The sequence below is a fragment of the Rhodotorula paludigena genome, assembly GCF_050403205.1.
Source record: "Rhodotorula paludigena JCM10292 DNA, Rt_paludigena_JCM10292v1_ctg1, whole genome shotgun sequence".
In the NCBI taxonomy this organism is placed as follows: Eukaryota; Fungi; Basidiomycota; class Microbotryomycetes; order Sporidiobolales; family Sporidiobolaceae; genus Rhodotorula; species Rhodotorula paludigena.
Window position 1 is genome coordinate 553,989 of NW_027481457.1, and position 22,235 is coordinate 576,223.

The 22,235-nt window shown below is 64.2% G+C and overlaps 13 protein-coding genes across 13 annotated transcripts; 7 read left to right on the plus strand and 6 right to left on the minus strand.

Moving 5' to 3' along the window:
* Positions 1-1,358: 1,358 nt before the first annotated feature.
* On the plus strand, positions 1,359-1,898 carry JCM10292_002090 (uncharacterized protein; the record flags this gene model as incomplete). The annotated part of the gene is made up of 4 exons (XM_076645511.1): positions 1,359-1,380; positions 1,457-1,487; positions 1,566-1,773; positions 1,857-1,898. The coding sequence occupies 4 exons, from the start codon at positions 1,359-1,361 to the stop codon at positions 1,896-1,898; spliced, it is 303 nt and encodes a 100-aa protein (XP_076509038.1).
* Positions 1,899-2,285: 387 nt separating this feature from the next.
* On the minus strand, positions 2,286-3,584 carry RPS5 (40S ribosomal protein uS7 RPS5; the record flags this gene model as incomplete). Its single annotated transcript, XM_076645512.1, has 6 exons — positions 2,286-2,319; positions 2,394-2,457; positions 2,543-2,795; positions 2,856-2,895; positions 3,088-3,283; positions 3,551-3,584. The coding sequence occupies 6 exons, from the start codon at positions 3,582-3,584 to the stop codon at positions 2,286-2,288; spliced, it is 621 nt and encodes a 206-aa protein (XP_076509039.1).
* Positions 3,585-3,740: 156 nt separating this feature from the next.
* Positions 3,741-4,463, plus strand: JCM10292_002092 (eS28 family ribosomal protein; the record flags this gene model as incomplete). Its single annotated transcript, XM_076645513.1, has 4 exons — positions 3,741-3,815; positions 4,094-4,224; positions 4,297-4,362; positions 4,451-4,463. The coding sequence occupies 4 exons, from the start codon at positions 3,741-3,743 to the stop codon at positions 4,461-4,463; spliced, it is 285 nt and encodes a 94-aa protein (XP_076509040.1).
* Positions 4,464-5,107: 644 nt separating this feature from the next.
* Positions 5,108-5,949, plus strand: JCM10292_002093 (DUF423 domain-containing protein; the record flags this gene model as incomplete). Its single annotated transcript, XM_076645514.1, has 6 exons — positions 5,108-5,162; positions 5,255-5,331; positions 5,449-5,482; positions 5,570-5,690; positions 5,776-5,854; positions 5,941-5,949. 6 exons carry the CDS (start codon positions 5,108-5,110, stop codon positions 5,947-5,949), a joined length of 375 nt encoding a protein of 124 aa, XP_076509041.1.
* A 355-nt stretch (positions 5,950-6,304) lies between these two features.
* JCM10292_002094 (uncharacterized protein) lies at positions 6,305-6,805 on the plus strand (the record flags this gene model as incomplete). The annotated part of the gene is made up of 2 exons (XM_076645515.1): positions 6,305-6,338; positions 6,606-6,805. 2 exons carry the CDS (start codon positions 6,305-6,307, stop codon positions 6,803-6,805), a joined length of 234 nt encoding a protein of 77 aa, XP_076509042.1.
* Positions 6,806-7,062: 257 nt separating this feature from the next.
* On the minus strand, positions 7,063-7,606 carry JCM10292_002095 (uncharacterized protein; the record flags this gene model as incomplete). Its single annotated transcript, XM_076645516.1, has 5 exons — positions 7,063-7,110; positions 7,196-7,276; positions 7,356-7,392; positions 7,472-7,502; positions 7,585-7,606. 5 exons carry the CDS (start codon positions 7,604-7,606, stop codon positions 7,063-7,065), a joined length of 219 nt encoding a protein of 72 aa, XP_076509043.1.
* Positions 7,607-9,014: 1,408 nt separating this feature from the next.
* JCM10292_002096 (uncharacterized protein) lies at positions 9,015-9,845 on the plus strand (the record flags this gene model as incomplete). Its single annotated transcript, XM_076645517.1, has 4 exons — positions 9,015-9,063; positions 9,122-9,250; positions 9,308-9,465; positions 9,522-9,845. 4 exons carry the CDS (start codon positions 9,015-9,017, stop codon positions 9,843-9,845), a joined length of 660 nt encoding a protein of 219 aa, XP_076509044.1.
* Positions 9,846-10,119: 274 nt separating this feature from the next.
* Positions 10,120-11,499, minus strand: JCM10292_002097 (uncharacterized protein; the record flags this gene model as incomplete). Its single annotated transcript, XM_076645518.1, has 7 exons — positions 10,120-10,219; positions 10,279-10,713; positions 10,773-10,836; positions 10,896-10,953; positions 11,013-11,101; positions 11,178-11,199; positions 11,299-11,499. The coding sequence occupies 7 exons, from the start codon at positions 11,497-11,499 to the stop codon at positions 10,120-10,122; spliced, it is 969 nt and encodes a 322-aa protein (XP_076509045.1).
* An 805-nt stretch (positions 11,500-12,304) lies between these two features.
* JCM10292_002098 (uncharacterized protein) lies at positions 12,305-13,884 on the minus strand (the record flags this gene model as incomplete). Its single annotated transcript, XM_076645519.1, has 2 exons — positions 12,305-13,519; positions 13,579-13,884. 2 exons carry the CDS (start codon positions 13,882-13,884, stop codon positions 12,305-12,307), a joined length of 1,521 nt encoding a protein of 506 aa, XP_076509046.1.
* A 1,309-nt stretch (positions 13,885-15,193) lies between these two features.
* On the plus strand, positions 15,194-17,200 carry JCM10292_002099 (uncharacterized protein; the record flags this gene model as incomplete). The annotated part of the gene is made up of 5 exons (XM_076645520.1): positions 15,194-15,388; positions 15,450-15,967; positions 16,028-16,213; positions 16,274-16,486; positions 16,543-17,200. The coding sequence occupies 5 exons, from the start codon at positions 15,194-15,196 to the stop codon at positions 17,198-17,200; spliced, it is 1,770 nt and encodes a 589-aa protein (XP_076509047.1).
* A 239-nt stretch (positions 17,201-17,439) lies between these two features.
* JCM10292_002100 (uncharacterized protein) lies at positions 17,440-18,847 on the minus strand (the record flags this gene model as incomplete). Its single annotated transcript, XM_076645521.1, has 7 exons — positions 17,440-17,505; positions 17,587-17,953; positions 18,025-18,184; positions 18,301-18,402; positions 18,465-18,527; positions 18,584-18,679; positions 18,733-18,847. 7 exons carry the CDS (start codon positions 18,845-18,847, stop codon positions 17,440-17,442), a joined length of 969 nt encoding a protein of 322 aa, XP_076509048.1.
* A 361-nt stretch (positions 18,848-19,208) lies between these two features.
* Positions 19,209-20,489, minus strand: JCM10292_002101 (homeobox domain-containing protein; the record flags this gene model as incomplete). The annotated part of the gene is made up of 1 exon (XM_076645522.1): positions 19,209-20,489. The coding sequence occupies one exon, from the start codon at positions 20,487-20,489 to the stop codon at positions 19,209-19,211; it is 1,281 nt and encodes a 426-aa protein (XP_076509049.1).
* A 445-nt stretch (positions 20,490-20,934) lies between these two features.
* JCM10292_002102 (homeobox domain-containing protein) lies at positions 20,935-22,128 on the plus strand (the record flags this gene model as incomplete). Its single annotated transcript, XM_076645523.1, has 2 exons — positions 20,935-21,243; positions 21,304-22,128. 2 exons carry the CDS (start codon positions 20,935-20,937, stop codon positions 22,126-22,128), a joined length of 1,134 nt encoding a protein of 377 aa, XP_076509050.1.
* Positions 22,129-22,235: the final 107 nt, after the last annotated feature.

Here is a 22,235-nt window from a genome sequence, read left to right on the forward strand (position 1 = left end):
GTGCAGCAGCAGGCAGAGACAGAGGTCAAGCCTGACTTGCAGCGAACCTCCGACCAGCCGCAAGGCGCAACTCGAGCAGACAATGGTGCTTCCCTTTCTCGCCGCCTCGCACGTTCTCCTTGCGCACAAAGGCGTGCTCGCTCGCCTCGCGCCTCGCATTCGGGCTCGGGGCTTTCGTCCTGCTTGCTTGACTCTTTCAGATAAGCGCTAGAGGGCGGCTAGCTTGCTTCAGCGGAATGTGCGCGCTTGAGGAGCAGGAATCGACGCGACCTTCTCAATCGTGATTGCGGCAACACGCTCCTTCGTCAGGCTTCGACGCTGCGCGCACATCTCACTTCACAAGCTTCGCACTTTTTCGATCTCCCGGGCTCGCTAGGCGGAACGAAGTACAGCCGCCCACGCTCGCTCGGCAAACGTCGCCAACCTTGCCTGCCGCTAAGGGAAGTGGGCGTTGACCATTCCGTCTTGATTCCTTGGCTTGAACTCAGCTTTGCGGTAGCATGTAGGTTGACGCTGGGTCGCGCTGCAGCGGGCGTAGCTATTGCTGCGCTGCGGCGTCACACTCTCAGTCATAGAGACGCCTGTCGCTCATGCGCATTGCTTCTTGCGTCTTCCGCTCGCGATGGCTTTGCGTTAGGCAACCGCATTGCTAAGCTTCACTTCCGGACCGCTGGTACTCCTCCGCAATGGAGGGGCACTGCCCGCACTAGGATCTGTTTCAGCCAGCAGAACAAGCGCGCTCGAAGTCACCGCTTCATTGCCATGAGCAAATCAGCCACGAGTCCAGCAACCTACAGGCTGCGGGTCACGAGCCGAGGTGCTACGCTTGACGGCCGACTTCTGCAGCGCAGCCGCCCGCTTACTCTATCTCTGCTGGCCTTCTCAATTCGTTTGGCGTTGCGCTTCTGCTTGCTGATTGCGCGAGTTTCCGTTCGAAAAGCTCTCAGCTTTGAGTGTATTGATGTGTCCACTCGCGAGCGTTTGGGAGCGTCAGCCCCTTTGTTGACATTCGAAGCGGACAGCGGAAAGCTCGCTCCACCGCCCTGCTCGCTTCGGACGGCCTCGGAGGCGCGTCGAATGCGCTCGTGAGCATGTACGCGAGCCGCCCGCCGTGGCTGGAATCGCTGAAAGCAAGTTTGCCGTTTTGACATCTCGTCGCCTCGGACGCTTCTCGCCTCTTTCGCTCCTACGCTCGACTCGCTCCGACGCCTCACGCCTACGTGAGCTCGGAAGACGCTGCTTGTGTAATCTTCTAACGCGCTGACGCAGTCGCTGACACTGCGCGGCCACTTCGTGCCACAGATCGCCCTCCTCGCTCGTCGTCCCCCTCACCCCGGACCCGCTACTACGCCTCGGCCATGCCTCGCGACAAGTTCAAGCGTGCGTCAGCGTCTCACAGTGAGGATCACGCGCGCTGCAAGCGCTGACCGCCTCTTCTCCTGTTCTGTCCGCGCAGCCGCGTCGTCCTCGTCGCCCCGCTCAACCCGGTGCGCCACGTGCCGCTCCACTCAGTCGCTCGCTCATCTCAAGGATCGCATTGATCTCGAGTTGGTTGTCTCGCTCAGGTCCGGCGCTCCGACGACCTGGCTCGACTTCCTCGCCGTGCGTCTTGTCTCTCCTGCTCGATCCCTCCCGTGGCCCTCGGCGCTCGCGTTGACCCGCTCGGTGCGAACGGACACGAGCCCCGCGCAGATGGAGCGCAAGCGCCTCGCGGCCGAGAATCCCAACATCAAGCACAAGACGCTGATGCGCAAGGCGGGCGCGGCGTGGAACGTGCGTCCTCGTGGCACGACAGAGCTGTGGCGCGGCACAGTGAGGGGCGCGCTGACGCTGCACCTTGCTGATCTGGTGCACAGAAGCGCAAGGCCGAGCTGGACGCGCAGCAGGAGGAGAAGTAGGAGACGCTCGAGCGGAACCTGAGAAGGGACGGAGCCAAGGAGGTCGCCTGTACGATACAGACGCGCAGCAATAGCGACGAACGGCATGATCAGAGAGTCGAGCGAGACGCGACAGCACAGCGTGGAGACTGCCTCGACACGACCGGAAGTGGACCCAGCCCAGAGGCGAGCCGGACCAGTTCCTGCAAGCTCGACGTCCGCCGCGCCGCCAGAGTGGCAGAAACAAGGGAGAAGTACGCCGCGTCACGATAACCGAGACACAGGGCGTCCCGCGCCTTGATGAAGATGGCGCGAAATCCTCTCTCGAGCGCTGAGCGCACGCAGATTTTGGCAGCGGAACGGGGACCCCAGCGTTGCAACAATGGAAAGTCGAATACAAAGGCGCCTTTACCTGTTCGACTTGGCGACACGCTCGAGCTCGCTGCAAATTGGCGCACGAGACCGGGGTCAGCTTCTGAGAGCGCGGGAGGGCAGAAAGGAGGCAGGGAGACGCACTCCTTCTTCTTGATGGCGTAGGAGTTGGACGAGCCCTTGGCAGCGTTGATGAGCTCGTCGGCGACTGTGCGAGAATAACCCGTATGAGTTAGCGCGCGGACTCTCCAGAAACCGCCCGACTGGCAACAGGCGAGGAGCGTTCGACGCACGGCACTCCGAGATGCTCTTGACGTTGCGGAACGACGACTCGCGGACACCGATGGTGATGAGCGAGACGGCCTGGTTGACGCGGCGGAGGGGCGAGACGTCGACGGCCTGGCGGCGGACGGTGCCCTGCGAGCCGATGCGGGTCGAGTCCTCACGCGGGCCAGTGTTGACGATCGCGTCGACGAGGACCTGGATCGGGTTCTGGTCGGTGAGGAGGTGGACGATCTCGAACGCGTGGGCGACGATGCGGACGGCCTGTGGGAGCGAGACGGGTCAGTCTCGCTTGCTGGGTGGGTGCGACGACGGGAAGCGGACCATCTGCTTCTTGCCGTTGTTGCGGCCGTTCATCATCAAGCTAGTGGTGTCGTAGGTGGGCGCAGGGGCGAACGAACGGGTCAGTTCGCTATTCTGAGCGAGAGGGAAGTGCGCACCGCCGCCCTCTCTCGGATCCACCTCGACCATCCGTCTCTGCAGCTGGCCTCCTGCTTCGACCTCCGCCTAGTCCACCACTCCAGTCTCGTGCAGACGCGGGAAGCGCGCGCCTCACCTGTTGACGAGGCGCTCGACGATGGGCATCTGGGCCTTGCGGAACTGCTTGGTGGCATAGCGGCCGGCGGTGTGGGGGAGGAAGACGGGGTTGCGGACTTGGATGTAGTCGGTGAGCGAGATGTCCTTGACCTCGACCTCGCTCGGGTCCCACGCGCCAAAGAGAAGCACGCCGTTGGCGTTGGCTTCAATGACCTCTGTGTGCAGGGGAAGGGGAGGTGCGCGCGCGGTCGAATCGCGAAAAGCGGCCGAGGCGGCGCAGGGAGAGGGGCGGCGACAGGTGCGAGGGGTCGAGCAGAGGGTCAGCTCGGGGCTCAGCATGCGCCAGTCAGCCCAGGGCGCGAGGCGACGGTGCGCCGGCCGTGCGAAGAAAAGGCGCGAGGAGGTCGACGGCGCGCCACGACGGCGGCGCGTGGGTGGGTGATTTTGGTATGTGTCGAATCGTGATGAGGAGCACTACGCACCCTGCGGAATGGGCTTGAAGTCCGTAGACGCCATGATGCTGCGAGGTGAGGAGAAGAGGCGGCCCCCCTCTCGCGCGCTCGCAACTCGACTTGAGCTTTTCCCGCGCGCCACGCCCGAGCTGCCTCGACGCGCGCCGCCCGCACGCTGCCAGCTTCTGGCCTCTGTCCTTTCGAACCACACCCCGCTACAATGGCGAGTCTGCGTTCCCTCGATCAAGCGCACCTCCGCGCACCCGCCCGAACCAGCGCCGTCTCGCTGCGCCTTGTCGCCGGCCCCCTGCACCCTCGCTCGCCCCCGTTTTTCCTGCACGGCGCACGCTCGCACAGGAGCGCACGAGCGCCTACGAGAAGGCCACACGGGCTCGTGCAGGGGAAACGCTGCTCGAACGGGCGCAATCCGGGCACCAGGAGGCGGGACTCTGCCCGCACAGGCAGCGTCCCCTCTCCGCCAGCACTCGACCACGACACCCATCACCCATCACCTCGCAAACTCGCTCCCTCGAAGCACAGGGAAGCTGACCTAGCACATGCACGCGTACACAGGAGGCGACTTCCACCAAGACGCAGGTCAAGCTTGCCAAGGTTGTCAAGGTTCTCGGCCGCACCGGCTCGCGCGGTGGTGTCACCCAGGTCCGCGTCGAGTTCATGGACGACACGACCCGCTCCATTGTCCGGTGCGTGCACTCTTGGCGAGCGTGCAGGCGAGAACCGCGCGGCTGACGCGAGGTGTTGCCGCGAACTCGCAGGAACGTCAAGGGCCCGGTCCGTGAGAACGACATCCTCGCTCTCCTCGAGTCCGAGCGTGAGGCCCGGTGCGTCGTGCTCTCGCGAACTTGTGGCATCGAATGCGAGCTGACTCGCCGCTCGATCTCCTATGTCTCGGTCTTACCTCGACCACAGCCGCCTCCGCTAAGCGGTTCCCTCCGTCCTCCCTCTCCTTCTCTCGATACCACGCCCGCCCGTCTCCGTCTCTCTCGCCTCTCTCTCACCCGCCGCCGCCCTGTTCCAACTCGCCCTCTCGAACCCCGCACCGCTCGACGCCGCCTCTCTCCCTCCCTCTCCCCCCACTCGCGTCGTTCGCCTCTCCGTCTCCCTCGTTCCGTCCCTCCATTGTCGCGAACTCGGTCCACAACCACGTTGCGGACCTGGCCTGCTGTCCTGGGGCGACGCGAGCACCGGGACTGGGATGTTGTCTGTTCGTGCGCGCGTCGGTGAAGGCGGTGCGACGAGGAAGGAGGATCTGAAGAGTGGGCGTGTGCGCGTGTTGTAGAGTTGGCGTTGGAGGCGAAGGCTGGGTTTGCGTGATGCTGTACACGCTGGTGTGCGTGCGCGAGAGAGGGGATGCCGCCTAAGCTGCTCAGCTGTTGCGACCACCAGGCTTCGCCGAACCGCCTCTCCTGCGGCAGCGAGTCCTGCCGGTCCCGGGCTCCGCCTGGACTGCAATACGAAGCGAAAGATACGAAAGCTCCGCCTCGATCGCTCTGCTTCCCGGCCCCACCCTCTCCTCCCACTCCGGTCCCTCCTCATCTTTCTCTCGCCCCCTCAGCTTGTCGCAAGATGCCCATGCTTCCCGCCTCTGCCGCTCTCGCCTGGAAGGCCGGCGCGCTCTTTGGTCCGTCGCGTGCCCCGCCCCACTTGGTCTTCTCGCCGCTTCCCCTCCTCGGGCTTGCGGAGCTGACCTCGATGGATGGACTTGTTGGACAGCCGCGACGGGCACGATGGCTGGTGCACTCGGTGCGCACGCGCTCGCGCCTAGGCTCGGGGAGAAGGCGGCAACATGGGTGAGTCTTCTTTCGGACTCGCTCCTGCTGCTCTGCGGAACGAGGCGGACGATTTGCGCTTTCGGCTATTGCACGTTCCGACAGCTGATACGCTCGACGTCCGATAAACGCTCGCAGACGATGGCCTCGCACTACGCCATCATGAACGGCAGTGCGTCCTCTCCCCTTTCCCTCTCGCTCACGTCGCAATACTAATCGCACGGCTCCTCTCCCTCCGTCCTTCCGTCTTCTCTCGCAGTCGGCCTCCTCGCAATCTCGCAGCACCCGGTCTACTCGAAGCGCCTCGCCGGCCCGCTCATCATCGCGGGCACGACGCTCTTCAGCGGGAGCATCTTTGCGCTGCTCCTGTACCGCGAAAAGTGCGTGCAGCCCTTTCGAAATCTCTTACTTGGCCACGCTGCTCAGCGAGGCCTGTGCTGATTTGAGCCGTACTTCATGCATCAGGATGGGCTCCTTTGCGCGCGTCGTCGGTCCTACGACGCCTATCGGCGGCCTGCTCATGATTGGCGGGTACCTCTCCTTGGTGCGTCCGCGCAGTCTGCCACTCGCTTGCCCGCTTTCTATACGCGGACACAGTCTGATGTGTGTAGATTACTACGGCACGCACAGCTCTTCTAGGCGCTACTGGGGCGTTCGATCTGTCCTGTGTTGTACTCTTATCTCGCCATTCCGCCTCGTACGCCTGCGGATCTACCGCGACCTGCTGCTGCTTGCTCACTGCTGGTTCCAACCTAGAAGTAGCATCTCACCGCTTGACAGGTTCACTGGCGGCGAGAGTGCTGCGCTGGCCTTCTCAAGCTGTGACGGTGCTACGCCTTCTTCGCCGTCGCAATCGTGCTGCATTTCTGCGTTATTCTCTGCGTGTGCGGGCGGCGCGCGTCGAGGCAGCTCGGGCGTGGCGCGCGGGAAAAGCTCAAGTCGAGTTGCGAGCGCGCGAGAGGGGGGCCGCCTCTTCTCCTCACCTCGCAGCATCATGGCGTCTACGGACTTCAAGCCCATTCCGCAGGGTGCGTAGTGCTCCTCATCACGATTCGACACATACCAAAATCACCCACCCACGCGCCGCCGTCGTGGCGCGCCGTCGACCTCCTCGCGCCTTTTCTTCGCACGGCCGGCGCACCGTCGCCTCGCGCCCTGGGCTGACTGGCGCATGCTGAGCCCCGAGCTGACCCTCTGCTCGACCCCTCGCACCTGTCGCCGCCCCTCTCCCTGCGCCGCCTCGGCCGCTTTTCGCGATTCGACCGCGCGCGCACCTCCCCTTCCCCTGCACACAGAGGTCATTGAAGCCAACGCTAACGGCGTGCTTCTCTTTGGCGCGTGGGACCCGAGCGAGGTCGAGGTCAAGGACATCTCGCTCACCGACTACATCCAAGTCCGCAACCCCGTCTTCCTCCCCCACACCGCCGGCCGCTATGCCACCAAGCAGTTCCGCAAGGCCCAGATGCCCATCGTCGAGCGCCTCGTCAACAGGTGAGGCGCGCGCGTCTGTTCGTCGGAATGGGAGCACGTCTTAGCTGTGTGACTTCGTGAAGGGGGTTGAGAGGCGACTCGCGGGCTGGCTCTCGCTCGTGCCCGGCTCGGAGAGCATATCTCGTCTCGCTGGCTTCCTCGCTGCGCTGGTGAGTGCTCGTCTGCACAGATGTCATGCTAGCTGTCGCCTTTGCTGCGCGTCTGTACGGTACAGGCCACCTTGGTCCCTTCGCTCCCGCTCGTGCTCTTCTCGTGCGCCTCTTACTCCTCCTTCGCGGCCTGCTGCGCCTCCCACTCGGCCTTGTGCTTCTGCGCACCGACATCGCGATGGTCCATCAGCGCGTGTAATCGTTCAGATGCGCTTCGCCGAGCAGACGGCGCTTCGCGCACGCACCCGGTACGCCTGCGACGCCTTTTTCAGGATCGCCTTGTTCTTCATCTTGGGGTTCTCGCGCAAGAGGCGCTCCTTCTCGGCCTGTGCACGCCTCAAGCAAGTGAACATGCCGCCGCGTGCCAGTGGAAAGCGATGGGGCAGTCGGCAGCGAGGGACGCACTGCGAGGAAATCTTGCCAGGGCGCTGGAGGACCGGACCTGCGTCCCACCACAGTGTGTATCAGGCAGTCTGCTCTATTGAGCGCTGCAGTCCCGAAAGCGTGCGAGATGGACGCACCTCGAGGAGGTGGGCGAGGAGGACGACGTGACTGCACGATGTCCAAGCGAGGTCCAGAGCAGGTCAGCATGAGTCTCGCGGCGACGCTCAACTCGAGGACAGGGGGCGCGCACGCTTGGTCTTGTCGCGAGGCATGATTGAGGAGTCGTAGCTGAGTCGAGCGGAGGAGGGGACAAGCGGGGAGGGCGATCTGCGGCTCGGAGGGCAGGCGGACGGTCAACAGCGAATGAGACGAGTCGCGAACGACCAACAAGGGTGCCTCAAGTGCTCACGCGAGCGAGAAGAGCCGAGACGAGTGTGGAAATGGAGGGGAAGAGGCGCGATGCGTTGGAGGCGACGAGATGTCAAACCGACGTTCTCGCTTTCTGACACTCGGACTCGCTCAGGCAAACGCACTCTACCCCTTCGAGCCAGACAGACGCGTCGAAGGTCGTTGCGATACAAAGCTAAGCAGGTGGAAGCCTCGTTCCCCTTCTCTCCTTTCTTCAAGCGTGCCTCCAACGGCGCACCGCGCTCAAACGCCCACGAGAGCCTTTCTCTTCTGGGCCTGTGAACGTCGGACACTTTCAATATCAGCTGGGATGCTGGGGAAGCGCGCCAGCCGAAATAAAGCGTCCGGCGGCACCTGGTAAGCCTCGCTCGCGCGCTTCACAATCTCCCTTGCCGTCAGCTCTGGGTGACAGCGCTTCAGACGCTCCTTATCAAGCTGTTGACACGGAAGAAACGCCAGCGTGAGCGGGGTGGGCGAAGTGGAAGCTCGTTTTCGGCTGTTCGCGGGCCAGGTCGAGCACGTTTGAGGCGACACTCACGGCGTAGAAGTCTTGCCACTCCACATAACCAACTGCGCTGAATTCGCAACGTGGTTATCACGTCTGTCAGGACTTGGAGCTGCAAGCGAGAGAGACAAGGCGATCCTGAGACTCACATGGCAGCAGCTGCGCAAGCAGCCGAGCGTGGGGTCAGCTCCGCGTCACGCAATGATCCAAGCGAGATTTCCAGAGCATCGAAACGCACCTCTGGCCTTCCTGGCGCCAGCAGAAGCCATGGCGGATGAGGCGAGGTCAGGCGGGGAAGGCGGCGAGGAGGCTGCGGAGCGAGACGCGGAGGGCAGTCGGGCGCTCGGAGGGACCGCGCAGCGTTTGTACAACTCACAGCTGGACGTTCGGGCGGGAGTGTCAAAGCGGCGGGACGAGACGAGGGGAAAGAGGCGGGACGACCGCGACTTGGGAAGGTCCGTGCGAAATGAAGACGAGATGTCAACCTTGAACGTCGCTCACACGACCTTCTGAGCAACACGAGCACACTATGTACGGCCTAGGACACGTTGAACTGGTCGCGAATCGCCCGCTCGAGGAGGATGACCCGCACCGCCTCGTCGTCCCCGCTGCCTTGACTTCGCACTCTCACCTCGCAGAAGCGCCCGCCTCGCAGGACTGCTCACACAGTCTGAGCACTCGCTAGACGACCCCTCCAAGCCACGTCGCCCGCGTCCGCGCCAGCCCACGCCCTGCACCGTCGTCGCTTCCCCGCCACGAGGTCAACGATGTCGGTCCCCGGCAAGCTGCAGCCCATTGGCGGACTTGCGAATCTCTGTACGTACTCCACTGCTTCCCGTTCACGCTACTACTCATGCGCGTGCTCCGATCACAGCCGCCGGCGTCATGGTCAACAAGCGCTCCGCCTCGTTCACGCCCATCGGGCGCTCGTCCGCGCCTGCAGCCAAGGCGAGCAGGATGGAAATTGACGAGTCCGTGTCCACGAGCGAGTCTGCTCCGGCCGGTGCGTCCCATTCGCTCATCCTTGGATCCGTCTCGCTGACCTTTGGGCTGCACGCAGGCACCAACCGCTTCCCGACCTACCCGGAGACGGGACTCTGCGTCTACACGCTCGAGTACCAGCAGTTCTACTCCGAGGGCTCGGAGCGCCTCAAGAAGCAGAAGCCCGACATGAAGCGGAACAAGCTCCGCAAGAAGCTCGACCGGATGTGGGACCAGGTGCGTCGCGCCTATCTGTGCCCAGCGGACCCTCGGTTGAGTGCGCCTTCGAGTAGCTTCACCCGCTCGCGATCGACGGTAAGCCCAACGTCAACAACAACGGTACCGTCGCGGACGACAAGTCGTCTGACTCAGGCGACGCTCGCAAAAACGGCAACACCGCCTCGTCCGGCCCGAGCGTCAAGCCGACGGACGACAAGTACTCCGACAACGGCTCGCGCGAGCTCGACGGGCAGCACACGCTTCGCGGTTCCTCCGTGACGACGGAGGATCGGGACGGCGAAGGCGGCGATGTTGCGGGCGCGGAGCACGACGCGCTCGGCGTGCACAAGGTCTGGAAGGAGGTCGAGGCGAGTGACGAGGACGACGAGAGCGTGTGAGGCAGCAGAACGAAACGCTTGGAATGGGTGACGATGGCTTTGCGTGCCGTACTTGCACTTGCCTGCCCTTTCTCCGTGCAATGAGGCGGTCTCGCCTTGCTCTCCGGCCGCAACGTGTGAGCAGCAGAGCCAGAGTCAGCGTTTCTTCCGGATGTCAAACCCGAGGCACCGCATCAGGTGAAAAAGCGCAGAAACTGCAAGCCTTTGCAACCATGTGATCCAAACACCCCTAGTCTACTCAGTACAGAAGCGGAAGCTCTCCACGCGGACTGATCTAGATCTGGCTAGCTGCGTATAGGTCGTCGGCGTTGATGTAGTCGACGCCGGAAGCGAGGAGACCCCTCCAGATGTTGTCGCGAACAAAGGCGGGCCAGCTGTGGACCCCTCAAGGGTCAACGCACCGCCAAAGAGCACTCGGCAACTGGAGACGTACCTCGGAGTCTCCCAGAACCGAGCCTGAATGCCCTTCGCATGCGCAATCTCGACGAGCGCCCGGACCTTGTCCCTCTTGGCCTTCCCCATGGACCACGAGTCAACCCATCCGAGCGTCTTCTTCCAGCTGGTGCTCGCAAGTGCGGCGACCTCGCTCGTGTACGCCGGGTTGTCGATGTCGTGCAGGGGCGCGTCGAGGAAGATATCACGCCGGCCCGTCTGCGAGAGGACGGTCGAGACGTTGCAGTTGCCAGAGCAGACGACCGTCAGAGGCCGAATGTGCAGGCTCGAGGTGGTCGTGTCGAGGTAGCTGAGGAGGTCGCGCGAGCGAAACCGCTCGAGGGCGGGGATGATTGCCTCATGCAGTGCGGAAGCCTCGGTTTTGTAGTCGATGATAAATTGAAGAGACTGGGCGGGATCATAGTTGTATACACCGCTATGAAAACATGCGTTAGCTCGTACGAGGAGGAGGGTACCTTGACACCCAGAACGCACTTTGTGTACGCTGCGGTCCCGTCTGATGAGGGGTTTTGCAGGGCGAAGATCTCGAGCATCGGGTCTGCGACGCTTCTGGTCAGCAGGGTATGACGAGGGTGTACTTACGAGAAAGCCGCGCACCGAGGTACAAAGCATCCAGCGATCTCGCCGGGGTGAGGGCGCTCCGTGTGTGACCGACCTGCGTGAGCATGTCTTCTCAGCTGGAACCCACCGAAGTCAGCCGGCCATTCAGCGCACCAACAGCTTGCCGTCACTCAGATACACATCAGCTTCAACGCTCTTGCAGCCGACACTTAGTGCATCCATGAGCGGAACGGCGCGCCAATCTGCGAAGGTCCCGAGTGTCAACAGCGCTCAATTACGCAAATACGCAGGATTTTGAGGCCCGATTTAGGCACGCACAATCGTTGTGAGAATGGATATTCTGCTCGGAATCGAGTGAGTGGCGACATGATCAGTTTACGCAGTCAAGTCGTCTCACGTGCAGTCCGGAGGAACCGACAGCAAAGCTGTGTGAACACACCTTGGGCACCACCCCTCGCGTCAGCCCTGTGGGATACGCCAATGCCGACAAGCCTGTCTGACCGACCAGCGCCGACACCGCTGCGATGGCGGATCGCGCGAGAAGCACCGCAGAGTTGCCGACGAACGAGCCGTCTTGCGCCTCCTGTGTCCGCTTCGCGACCTTCGCACCGTATTCCATGAGCAGCGGAATCGCTACCATTTTGCAGGAACGATAACAGGCGGTGCTGGAAGCGGAAGCGATCGTCGGAGGTTTGGTCGAGGAAGAAGGCGGAGCGGGACCGTATCCTGGCGCACGCGCCGAGTCCTTCGAGGACGGGAAGCGCAGCAACGCGCAGCACAGGGAGCAAGTATAGCCCTCAGCCAGCAGCCAGCAGCGACAGCGGAAGCCAGGCTGGTAACTCGACACGCCCGCTTGCGCCAGAGAAGCGGGGGCGCACGTTCAGTCGGCCCACGCTCTGCCGGACGGCAGAGAACAGACGCGATCGAGAGCGCATTCCACCGGCATTTGCCAACGTGGGAGGGGAGAGACAGGCGGGAGCGCAACGTGGGCAAAAAAGAGGCCTGGACCTGCGCGCGAAGGGCTCTCAACATGCCTGCTCGAGCCCGCTCGTCTGCGCGTGCTGAGGGCATGGAGAGGCGAACAGGCGGCCAAGAGAGAGAACAAAGTCGTGCTTCGCAAAGGTAGGAGCGAAGGGAGAAGGAGCGGAGGCCGAGCCGGCCTTCGCAACCCGCAGGCCCGGGGCGCATTCGGCGGTAACTCTCGGCGCGCTATTTTGCGAGCGTGCTTGAACGGAGGAGGATCTACACGTTGTTCTCGATCCGAGACAACTCCTCTACTTTAGTCGCGATGAGAAGATCGCGAAGAAATCCGCACCGGAGCGAATGAGCGCGAGAGCGGAACGTCAAAGCTGCTTCGATGGCAATGTGGCCGAATTTTGCGAGCACTGAAGACTATGGCTACAGGATGGGCACAGAGATACAAAAGTATGGCTACAGCGAGGTGCTCAGATCCAGTCGTAGTAGACGTGGCGCTCGATGAGAGAAGGGTTGGCCTGGCCGTTGGCCACCATGCGCGCGCGCTGCGCCGCCGTAAAGCTCGCCGACTGCCGACGCTGCCGAGCGAGCGGCGCGTCGACCATGCGAGGCGTCGGGATGGACGAGACGGAGCCGAATCGCGGCGCGTGCTTGCGTAGTGGCGAGATGGGCGCGGACGGGGCAAATGTGGGGGGAGGATACGCGCCGGCGGGCGAGACGTCGTCAGAAGCGCTGCCGCCAGAGGAGCACGACGAGCCGGTCGACGATGAACCAGACGAGAGCTCGGGTACCCTCGCGCTGAAGAACTCGGAAAGCTCGTCGAGTGCCGGCCCGAGATGGTGCGGCAGGAGAGGGGAGCGACGGTGGTGGGCGGCAATGGTCGTGCCAGTCGAGCCAGTCGCAGCCGTGTCGTGCGACTCGGCTGAACCCTCGAAGGTGGAGGCGGCGGAAGGCGTAGATACAGGATACAGGATCACGGCGGGAGAGGCGGCGGGAAATGCGAAGGCGTCCTCTGGGAGAATGAACGTCGAAGGATAATTGTCGGAGTTGCGGTCCACGGAGAGCGGCGTGAAGGTCGTGTGGCCCGTCTCGATGAACTCGATCTCCAAGTCATGCGACTGGGTGCGCGAGTGCTGCAGCGCCTTGCTGCACCTCTTGCCCTTTGCGACGATCTCGAACACGGGCTCGTCTTCGAAGACGACCTCGTCGGGCGCACTTGTCCCGTCGAAGACAATCTGCTCGTCGGGCGAGCTCGTCCCGTCGAAAATGGCCAGTCCCTGCGCTGGTCGATCGGCGTCCTTTGTTTCCGTCGACCCCGAGCCAGCCGACTTCGTACTGGCGCGAGCCGTCGAGGCACGCCGACTGTCCTTGGTGCTGGCGACCTCTTCGATCTGACTGAGGCGGACGCGCTGGAAGTACTGGTTGACAGCGTCGAGGCCGGCCGCCTCGTTTTGCCGACGCTGAGCAGTGCGCGGAGTGAGCGGGACGCGAGAGGGTTTCGGCGAGACCGGCTCGGGAATGCAGGGGAGTACGGGAGATGACGGGATTGAGGAAGCCGCGGTGGAAACGGAGAAGTTGGACGATGTTGACGGGCCCCGCGAGTGGGTCCAGGACCGCTGGTCAACGGAGGAAGCCGTCGACACGCGGTTGCTGCCGCCGGGATAAGCCGAGTAGAAGCGGTCGCCCTGCTTGTTGGTCGAGGTCAGCCAGCGCCCGAAGCGGAGCACGAACAAGTCAGGCGCACCAAGTCGGCGGGACCTTCCGCTGACCACTCTCCCGCGCACCCGAAGTCGAGGTCCCTCGAGGTGTTCGTCCAGCGCTGTAGCTTGCGCTTCAGCTTGGAAGACCCGTCTCGGCTGAGCGACCGGGAATGCCCTGCCTTCGGCGATGGTGGTGCCTGCAAGGGATGGGACGCGGCAGTCGACGACGAGGGAATAGTGGTCCACAAGTCCTCCTCGACGCCGGTCGACGGCCGCCTCGCTCGTGGCGACGGTGGGCACTTGACCAGACGAGCCGGCGCTGCGGCGGTCGGAGCGTGGTACATAGGCATGAAAGGCGGTTCAGCGAGCGGGATGTGCGGCAAGCTCGAGCCAGGGGATGTCGAGGTCGAGCCCAGCGAAGGGAGCGAGCGACGGCGAGAGGACGAAAGGGAGGAGGGGAGAGAGAGGCGTCTGCTCCGGCGAGGTGGATTGTCCAGCGCCATTGCAGGCATGGGCCGGATCCTGCCCCTGGAGAGGGCGCGAGACGCCGCTAGAATGAGATGAGGGGCCGGGATGGCCCAGACACGACTCGGAGGGCAACACCTCGGAGGTGCCTTGTTTCGGTTCGCCGGCCGGGCCACCGCCTGCAATCAGCTCCGAGACCCGAGCACAGACAGAGAGATCACGCCCGCTCTCGCGTGCAAAGAGTGCGGATACAGGCTGCGTGCGAGCAGGATCCGGTCAAGCCGGGGTGCGCAGGACGGCGCGAGCTAGCAGCGAGCGGGAGCCTCTCACAGCGAGTGCCAGCCACTCTCCGAGCTGAGCGGCTGGGACTCCAGACCATTACGCCAAGCGAGGGGGCAGGACCTGAGTGTGACGGACAGTGCATAATTGCCTGCTCGAGAGGGCAGGTGCACGGCGGCGCGCTGGCTTGTCCGACGTAGCTCGGGTGCATGCGTGCCGGCCAGTCGTCTCTAGAACCAGGCGAGGCGCACGGCAAGCGTGATGAGAGGCGGGTCGCCTGGAGAGCGTCGCCGTCGCCGGAAGAGGCAGGCTCGAGCGCGGCGCTCGCAGGAGCGGCGTGTTCACCGCCCGCCTCCTGGCGTCTCACAGCGATAATGCGCTTCTAGAGTGTCTCACTGCGTGTAGATCCCACTCAAAGCTGGCTGTCTGAGCGATCCCGCCTCGACAGTCCCGCTTCTCGCGTCGGATGCTTGCCTCTCAGGAAGCGCGACCCTTTGGCTTCCTTCCCGCCGGCTATGCTGCTTGCGGTTCTGCTTGTCTCGTCTTAGCTACTTTCAGGCAGGTCTGAGCTGTCCACCCACATTTGTGCCCCACTGCCCTCGAGCAAGCGGCGGTAAAACCCGAGCTTCGCTTCATGTGACAAGCAGTCGCGGCACAGGACTCGCGACTACCAGCGGACCCTTGTCAGGAGCATCCGACACTCGCTAGACGTCCGCAGCTCGTAAAGGAGGCGACCCGATCACGAGCCTCGCGCACTTTCCTCCTTCGACGTCGGCCCATCTGCACACCGGTTCGCGTTCGCAGGCATCTTAGCCTCTATTCTGCCCTAGAAAGGGCGCTTGGACGACCGCGTTCTCGCACGTCCGGCTCGAAGGACAGCTCTCCTTCCATTAGGACATCGTCCCTTGGTGCAGCATGCCTGGTCGTCGGCGCACACCCCAGGCGCTGGCGTTCGCCTTCTTGTCGAGCACGCTCGCGGCCGCGGCTACGCAGACGCACTTCACGGCGACCGACTGCATCGAGTCGGCCTCGTCTGCCGAAATAAACCACCTCTTGCGGACAGGCGGACCGGGCACTTCCATTGTTCTCTGCCCCTATGCGCAAGTGTCGGTGCGTCCACGCGCCCTCGCGCATAACGTGAGCTTCCGCTAATCACCTTGCGGTGTTGCAGATTGATGCACACGACCAACCCATCACCTTTACCGCCGCCCGTCAAGCCATCTACACCCGCGGCTTCCCTGAAGATCACTCTCGTGCGACGCTCGTCATCGAGAACCCGCAAGGTCACTTCTCGGGCGACCTGACCACCGCCATTGCGGCGGACTGCGACGCCTGCGAAGGCGTCGTGATCCGGAACTTGCACGTCGATGGCGGGCGGGAGCAACTCGGCGGACTCGAGGGAACGGATGCGCTCCTCGTCGTTGGCGGCGAAGCAGGAGCGCAGGAGGTGCGTTCTGTGGACGCCTGGGGTGCGCGAGGATTCGCCGTCATCCATGCGGCGGCGGGAGCGCAGGGCGCCTGCCGGGACGTCGTCATCGCCGATAACGTCGTGCACACGTCGGGAGATGCTCCGCTCGACGCGTTCCTCCAGTCGGAGCTGGCACGGCTTCGCGATGGCCCGCCAGCCTACATGGGGATTGACCGTCCCGGCACCTGGACGGACGGCATTTCGCTCGCGTGCGCGCACTCGTATGTCTCGAGTCCACCTGCGGTCTTCTCTTGCGCTCGACTGACACACTCCTCCGACAGCTCCGTATCGGAGAACACGATTCGCGACGTTTCTGGCGTGGGCATTGCAGTGCGCGGTTCGCCCGGCTCGCAGGTCATCCAGAACACGATTGTCGCGCGGGACCGCGACATGCTCTCGGGCATCTCGCTAGTTGCCAATCCCGTCTTCCGCGGCAGGACGGGCGACCTCGGCGGCGTAACGGTTCGGTGCGCTTCGAGTCTGCCTCAAACGCACACGCTTGACGACTGACCCGGAATACATTGCAGCGACAACCGCATTCACGCCGCATCCGCCATGGTACGCGTCGGCATCTCGACAGGCGCAGGCTCGTGGGCGACTGACGAGCTCATCGGCGACCACGAGATCCCATTCGCCAGCGAGATCACCAAAAACCGCCTCTCCTCGTACACCGGCTATTTCGGCTATGCTATTGCCCTCAGCGACGCGCGCAACATCGTCGTACAAGACAATGCTATATCGTGCGCTCTTTACGTCCGGCGTTCTCGCTCATGAGGTTGACCCTTCTCTCCCACAGCGCCTCGATCTGGGGCTTCGAGACCTCGGCCTGCTACGAGCGCCCCGCCTTCGTCGCCCCGACTCCCCTCCTGCGCGATCCGCGCAGCGTCATCGGCTCGCTCCAGCCCTCCTTCGTCGACAAGCACTTTGGCTTCCTCCTCTGCGTCGGTCCCGGCTCGCCCTCGTCCTCGTTCGAGATGTCGCGGCACCAGATCAACGACGCTCAGGCCCGGAGCTACCACGCCCAGGCGTCGCACGTGGGCATGAAGGCCGCCGGGCGCAACGGGCGCGGGAGAGGCCGGCCGGCCGAGATCCCACTCAAGGAGCTTCACCCGCACGCCGAGCCGCAGCCCGTGCGCGGAGGGAAGGCGGTACCGAAGCGCCGGCAGCAGGAGCAGCGCGAGGAGAAGGAGGGCGACGAGGTCGCGCCCGCGTACGACGACGTACTGCACGAAGAGGTGCTCCGGATGCGCCACTACCCGACGCGCGAGGAGATGGAGCATCCGCAGCTGCGCGCGGTCAAGCCCGTTGCGGCGACGCAGGAGAGCGACGCGCCGAAGGGCGGGTTCCGCAGGTCGAGGTTGAAGGGCCCGCGCGGAGGGGTCGAGCCGGCGGCGGGAGCGGCGATGCGACAGGTTGTCGTCCGCGCGAGGGACAAGCGCCACGGGTTGTACTGAGTCACGCAGCTCTTCTCCCACTTTCTGGCTCTCTTCATGCCGTCGACTGTATCGCCTCCGAGCACCACCCCTTGTAGCCAGACTCACTTCTCCTTGTTGTTCACATCGATAGCTTGTAGCATTGCAGCGAGGCGCCGCGTTTCTTGATAGTCTAGGGTTGTCAACATGCTGTATGCGTCTATGTGCGGGGAGTGGCGAGGTCTAGCGAGTCGAAACGATGGAAGCGAGCGGGAAGGGGTCTAGCTGATGCCCTTCCACCGCTTGACCGACTCGTACACGGTCATGCTGATGCCATTGGCAGGGATCTGTGCACGGAGTGAACATCAGGGTCTAGCCCTCCCACAAGGACTAGCAGGTGGAAGAGCAGCAAGACGCCCTCGACGCACCGCGTAGGCAATCCTGAAGCTGAGGCCCTTGGTGAACGCCATTGCGCCGCCCTGCCTCCACAGCTCCCTCACGATCTGCCGGATCCCGCCCTGCGCACCGCCGCTCGCGCCGCTCGTCTGCCACCGCGCCTGGACGACCTCGATCGGCGTTGTCGCGGTCGCGGCAACGCTGCAGGCGGCGACGGAGCAGAGCGTGTAGCGGAGGGTGACGGGGATGCCTGAGACGGCGCCGGATGCGGGAGAGTCGGGTGCGGGAGGGGCGGAGGGGGAGTCGCGTGAAGGAGAGGCGGGGCGGTAGGCGGAGTAGTTGGGGATGAAGCGCTGCTTGAGCGTCTCGTAGATGCACCAGTAGACGCTGATGTTTGGCCTGCACGTTGAACCCGCCTTCAGCGACTGAGGAACGCAAGCCCTTTGAACGCATGGCAGAGGAGCACGCACACGAAGATGAGGTTCCCCAGCCAGTACCCCTTCATGAGTCCTCGCACGCCTTCTTCTCGCAGGATCTTGCGCGTCAAGGCAACGCCGGACGTCCCTTCTCGTCCTGTCTGTAACCGCGACTTGAGCACGTCGAGCGGGGTCCAGATCGCGCCCGAAGCGACTGTCGAACGAGCAAATCAGCGTCGTTCTCGCGTACCTTTTCCACAAGCACAGCGTCAAGCACGTCGTGGACCTTGTGTCGGATGTGCATGAAGCGGAAAGGGAAAGCGAACGCACATTCTGCAGCCGTCCCGGCAGCGATGAAGACGGGTAATTGCTGCAGCATGGTCGGCTCGGCGTCTCGCGGGAGCCACTGCTCGCTGAAGTACCGTTTCGAAGCTGTCATAGCGGGGAGGAGGGTCAGCCTGAGGCGACGACTAAGGCTAAGAGAGGCGACGGACCTTCGTAAGTCGCCAGGTAGACCGAAAGCGCCGGGACCGAGAAGCCGATCGCGACAGGTAGCCCTGCACATGGCGCTCAGATCAGCAGAGCTTAAGAGGAACAGGAACAGATAGCACACCTGCATAGAGGGAACGCAACCGCGGCTTCGGGACCAGCTCCCTCAGCGGCGGCACCGGGTGTCTCGCCGTCTGGATTCGGATGCGCAGCGTGTCCACTGCGCGCTGCCGGTCAGCTCGGAACAGTCTCGGAAGCAGCGAGCAGACTCACGCGGATGGGTGCAGAGGCGCGCTGCGATGGCTGAGCAGCTCGATGCGACGAGGACGAAGGGCTCGACGTAGACGCGCTGCGGTGATGCGGCGGTGACGACCTCCTCCGTGTCCATCTCGGCGAGCTCCGGCGGCGGGAAAAGGCGGAGGGAAAGAGCCGGCGGGGAGAGGAGGAGATGAGGTCGGGACCGGGGAAGGGGCAGCCGCTTGGGCTGCGAGCGGGGTGCAGAGGGCGTCGACGGAGCTCTTCGGAGCTGTCACAGGCGAGCACAAGCGGAGCCGAGTCGAGTCGAGAAAGGTCAACTTGCCTCGCGTGCTTTCTCACCTGAGGGAGCTCACACGGGCAGCCTCCCGGGTTGGAAGGAGCCGATAGATGCACTGAGCTGAGGAGAAGAATACAGCGGAAAGACGAACGGGGAGTCTGGCACAACGAGCGAGGAACGGAAGTGTCTATCTGCACGCGGAAGCCCGGCTCCCTCACCTCCTCGCCGCCGTCCCCGCAAACCCGATCAACGAGCTCGACGTCGGCAGCTCGTCCACCGTGCAGAAGTACGGGTGCGGCTCGCGGCGTTGTGGCGCGGCGGGCGGGGCGACGAAGGGGAGGGAAGGCGGGTCGTCGGATTGCAGCGAGAGGTTGCGCAGCGCGGTCGAGCCGTCGAACGAGAGGAGGGACGATTCGGTAACGGGAGAGGACGAAGAGGGATAGGGCGTCGAGGCAGGGTAGGCGAGCGAGTCGACGGAGCCGTACGAGATGAGCGAGTCGTACGACGAGGTCGACGAGTCGGAGAACTGCCGCGAGTCGCGCGACGAGGCCGGTGACGAGAACGTCGACGGGTAACGCGGCGCGCCGTATAAAGCAGAGTCGTCAAAGTCGTAAGCAGGGGGCGGCGGTGGCGTGGCGAAGCGGTGCGAGCGCGGCCGCACGCTCCGCGACAAGGCGCCTTGTCCTCCCGCCGCCAACGACGCCGAGCTCGCACCGCCAACGCCGCGCACCGCCCTGCGCTCGACGCGTGCCTTTGCGCGGCGCTCGGGCTGTGCGGAAGGGGGAGGAAGAGGGCGAGCAGGCGGAAGGTCGCCGCGGACGATAGCCTGAATCTCGTCCGAAACCTTGTCGCGATTCCCCTCGTCGAAGAACGCCCGCACGCGCTCGACCGCCCTGCGCGCCTCGTCGTCCTCGTCGCGCACACCCGAATCGCAGTCGGCGACGAGCTGCCGCATGCCCTCGGCCGTCCCGTTCGTGTGGTCGCGCTTCAACGCCGCCCACCCGCTCCGCCGCCGGTTGTTGACGAACCACGTGTCGAGCTGCGTCTTGTTGTGCGCCGGGACTGACGCGAGCAGCGACTCCTTGTCCTCGGGCGTCGGGTACGGGTGATCGAAGTGCGAGACGAACCAGGCGCGGTACGGCGCGAAGGTGGAGGGGTCGTCGAGGGGATCGGACGCTTGAGAGACGTCAAGCCGTGCCGTGAGCGGCGGTCCTAGTACCTGACGCGTTTCTTGAATGGCGTCGGCCTTGATTGTCGTACAAGTGGCGCTCAGGTGCGCGAGACTGGAGGAGAGCACGTAGAATCGGGTCGCCACCTGCCGGACGCGCTCCACGAGGGCTGGTGGGAGCGCGTCCGCACGCAATGCAGCAGATGCTCCAGCGAACAAAGCTGTGCACTCGTGCAGAACGCTGCTGAGCTTGTCAGGGCATTCCAGAGCGCAAGTGTAGCTGACTTCGAGCGCTGCTAGGCGTTGCTCAAGCTGGGCGGCAGGCATGAAGACGGTCACGGCGTGGCAGGAAAGCCAGGCAGGCGAAAGCTGTCGGACAGTTGACTGTCAGTGCGGAGGACAAAGGCGCTGTGCGGGCGGAGCGGGTCGAGCGAGAGGCCCCGGCTGAAGACAAAGGGTCGACATTTGTACCGAGTCGCACCGAGCGTTCTTCTTCTTCAAAGATATGGCGCTCCAGCGACTGGGAAAAGCTGCCGACGACTTGCTCGCGCAGTGCTATGGCGGTCAGTATGTGGCGCCACTCGCATCACGACCCATACCGGCTTGGCAACCGCCGTGTTGCCGCCGCCCACCCATGCAGGAAAAACTCCTTGCACTTGGTTGTGACTCCTCAACGGTTCAGCTGCTGTCGCAAATGTTTGAGCAAGGATGCAGGCAGCTCGCGGGCATCTGTGGCGAGGCGCATACTGCATGCCTTGGCCCGCTTGCCGGGATGTTCGATATTGCAGAAGAAGCGAAGTACGAGTCGTGGCTCTCCAGCTGCACAGCAGCACTCGACCGGCGTTATGAAGACGGTGTCGCCGCTTTGACCACCCGGCTCCTCGACGAAGTCCGAGCCGCCCAATCCCGCCACGCCGCCCAAGCCGCCGCAGCACCACCCTCCGACGAGCCCGGGCAGTTTACTCCCGACGTGCTGCGGGTGCTGCACGCGGCGTTCGACGCGAGCGACTCGGTGTCGCGGGCCGAGCGGCGCGAGTTGGCGGGCGCGACGGGGCTCACCGAGCGGCAGATCCTCACCTGGGTGCGTCGCATTCCTCCTCCTTCTGAGAAGAGCAAGAAGCTGAAGCGGAGACGGGAGCAGTTCGCGAACCAGCGCCAGCGGAGGAGCAAGAAGCGCGCGGCGCCGTACGACGTGCAGCACCGGCGTGCGCCGTCGGCGCCCGCGTCGCAGCGAAGCAGCAGGCAGCACCCTCAGCAGCAGCGCACCGTCTTGGCGTTGACGAGCTCGTCGAGCCTCGTCGGGTACGACGACCCGCTCCTCGACATCCCTGTCTCGTCCTCCCCTCCTCACGCGCCCCTCGCGCCGCCCGCGCCCGCATTCGAATGGCAGCTCCCCGTCCCGCCCTCGCTCGCGCAGTACACTCAGCCGCAGCAGCCGCTCGTCCTCCCCTCGCTGCAGCTGAGCGCGCCCACGCCCGTCGCCGCGTCCTTCGCCTCGCCCGCGCCGGCGCCGGCGTCGGCGTGCAACCCGTTCGACAGCAGCAGCAGCCCGGGCGGGTGGTCGCCCTCGAGCTCTACGTCGTCCCTCTCGTTCGGCGCGCCCTCCGCCGCCGCGACAGGGCTCGACTTCTTCGCCCCCGGGTCATCGATGTCGTCCTCGCCGCCTTCGTCGCTCGAAACGAACCCGTTCCTCGCGCCGCTCGCGCCCGTCGAAGCGCCGCCGGTCGTCGGCGTTCCGGGGATGGGCGACGCGTGGATGGACGAGACGTTCTACGAGAACCTCTTCGCGTCGCTCGGGCTCGACGGCTCCTCGTCAGGGCTGGCGGCGCCGCGGCAGCTCGACTTTGGCAGCGCGGGGCTCGATTTTGGAGGGATGATCGGAGCGGACGGGGACGGGCTGACGCTGAGCCTGGAGGCGGTGCGGGCCGAGGAGGGGATGGGCGGCAAGATGCGGTTCGCGTTCTGAGCGGGGCGACGAGGAGGGACACTTCGAGTTTCTTGTTGATGTGTATGTCTAGGTAGTCATGGTCTCCTGCAGTAGCAGCGTCTGTGCCGCGACTCGTTCAGCGAGAG